Source organism: Charadrius vociferus, unplaced genomic scaffold, assembly GCF_000708025.1.
Source record: "Charadrius vociferus isolate BGI_N301 unplaced genomic scaffold, ASM70802v2 scaffold2330, whole genome shotgun sequence".
Lineage (NCBI taxonomy): Eukaryota > Metazoa > Chordata > Aves > Charadriiformes > Charadriidae > Charadrius > Charadrius vociferus.
Genome location: NW_009646602.1, coordinates 20,666 through 21,323, shown reverse-complemented (window position 1 = coordinate 21,323; position 658 = coordinate 20,666). Strand labels below are relative to the sequence as shown.

Sequence of the window (658 nt, the reverse complement as noted above, 5' to 3'; positions counted from 1 at the left end):
GGGGGGGTCGGAGTGGAGGTCCCCAGGGACGCAGAGGGATACGAGCGTGGCCCCGCTGGGGGACCAGGACTCACCGTGAGGCAGGTCAGCCGTCAGGTGTGGCATCATATAGCTGCGGACGAGCTCCCACCCGAAGTCATCGTCCTCGCCCTGGCTGTACTCACACTGGTTCGGGTCACCGTCCTCCTCGAAAGTGCAGCCAGCTGCGGACAGACAGACCCATCAGTCCCCGCAGAGCGACCGGTCCCTCCCCAAAAACCCCGCCAGGATGGTGTGCTGCCTCCCCCACCCCCCCAAACCATGGGGGGACCCCACGGGCACCCGTGAGCGAGGATATGGTCTTGTCTGCTGCTGCTAATCCCCCCTCTCTCCCATGCAGTTGCCCCACCAGTGAAACGAGCTGGCAGGTCTCAGCTCCCATGGAGGCCTCCGCCACGGGAGCAGGATGCAGCTCCCAGTTTGGCTTCCCAGGGGGCCAGTCACCAAACTGGGCTGGGGGAAGGTGTTCTCCCAAGAGACAGGCACTCAAATGCAGGGGTGGCAGAATGATTCGCAAGACCCCGAGGGCTCCTGCAAAACTCCTGCTTTGAGCTCAGCCCTCCGCCTGCCCACGCGTGCTTCAACCTCGAGCTCTCCGGGGGTCCATCCCATCGCCTGA

The 658-nt window shown here is 64.6% G+C and overlaps 1 protein-coding gene across 1 annotated transcript in view; it reads right to left on the bottom strand.

Moving 5' to 3' along the window:
• Positions 1 to 203, bottom strand: part of PTPRU (protein tyrosine phosphatase, receptor type, U) — a gene marked incomplete at both ends in the record, with an annotated part of 43,809 nt that extends 43,606 nt beyond the window's left edge. Inside the window, 1 exon segment of the mRNA XM_009886749.1 lies at positions 75 to 203. Within this exon segment, the coding sequence (XP_009885051.1) occupies positions 75 to 203 (129 nt within the window).
• Positions 204 to 658: the final 455 nt, after the last annotated feature.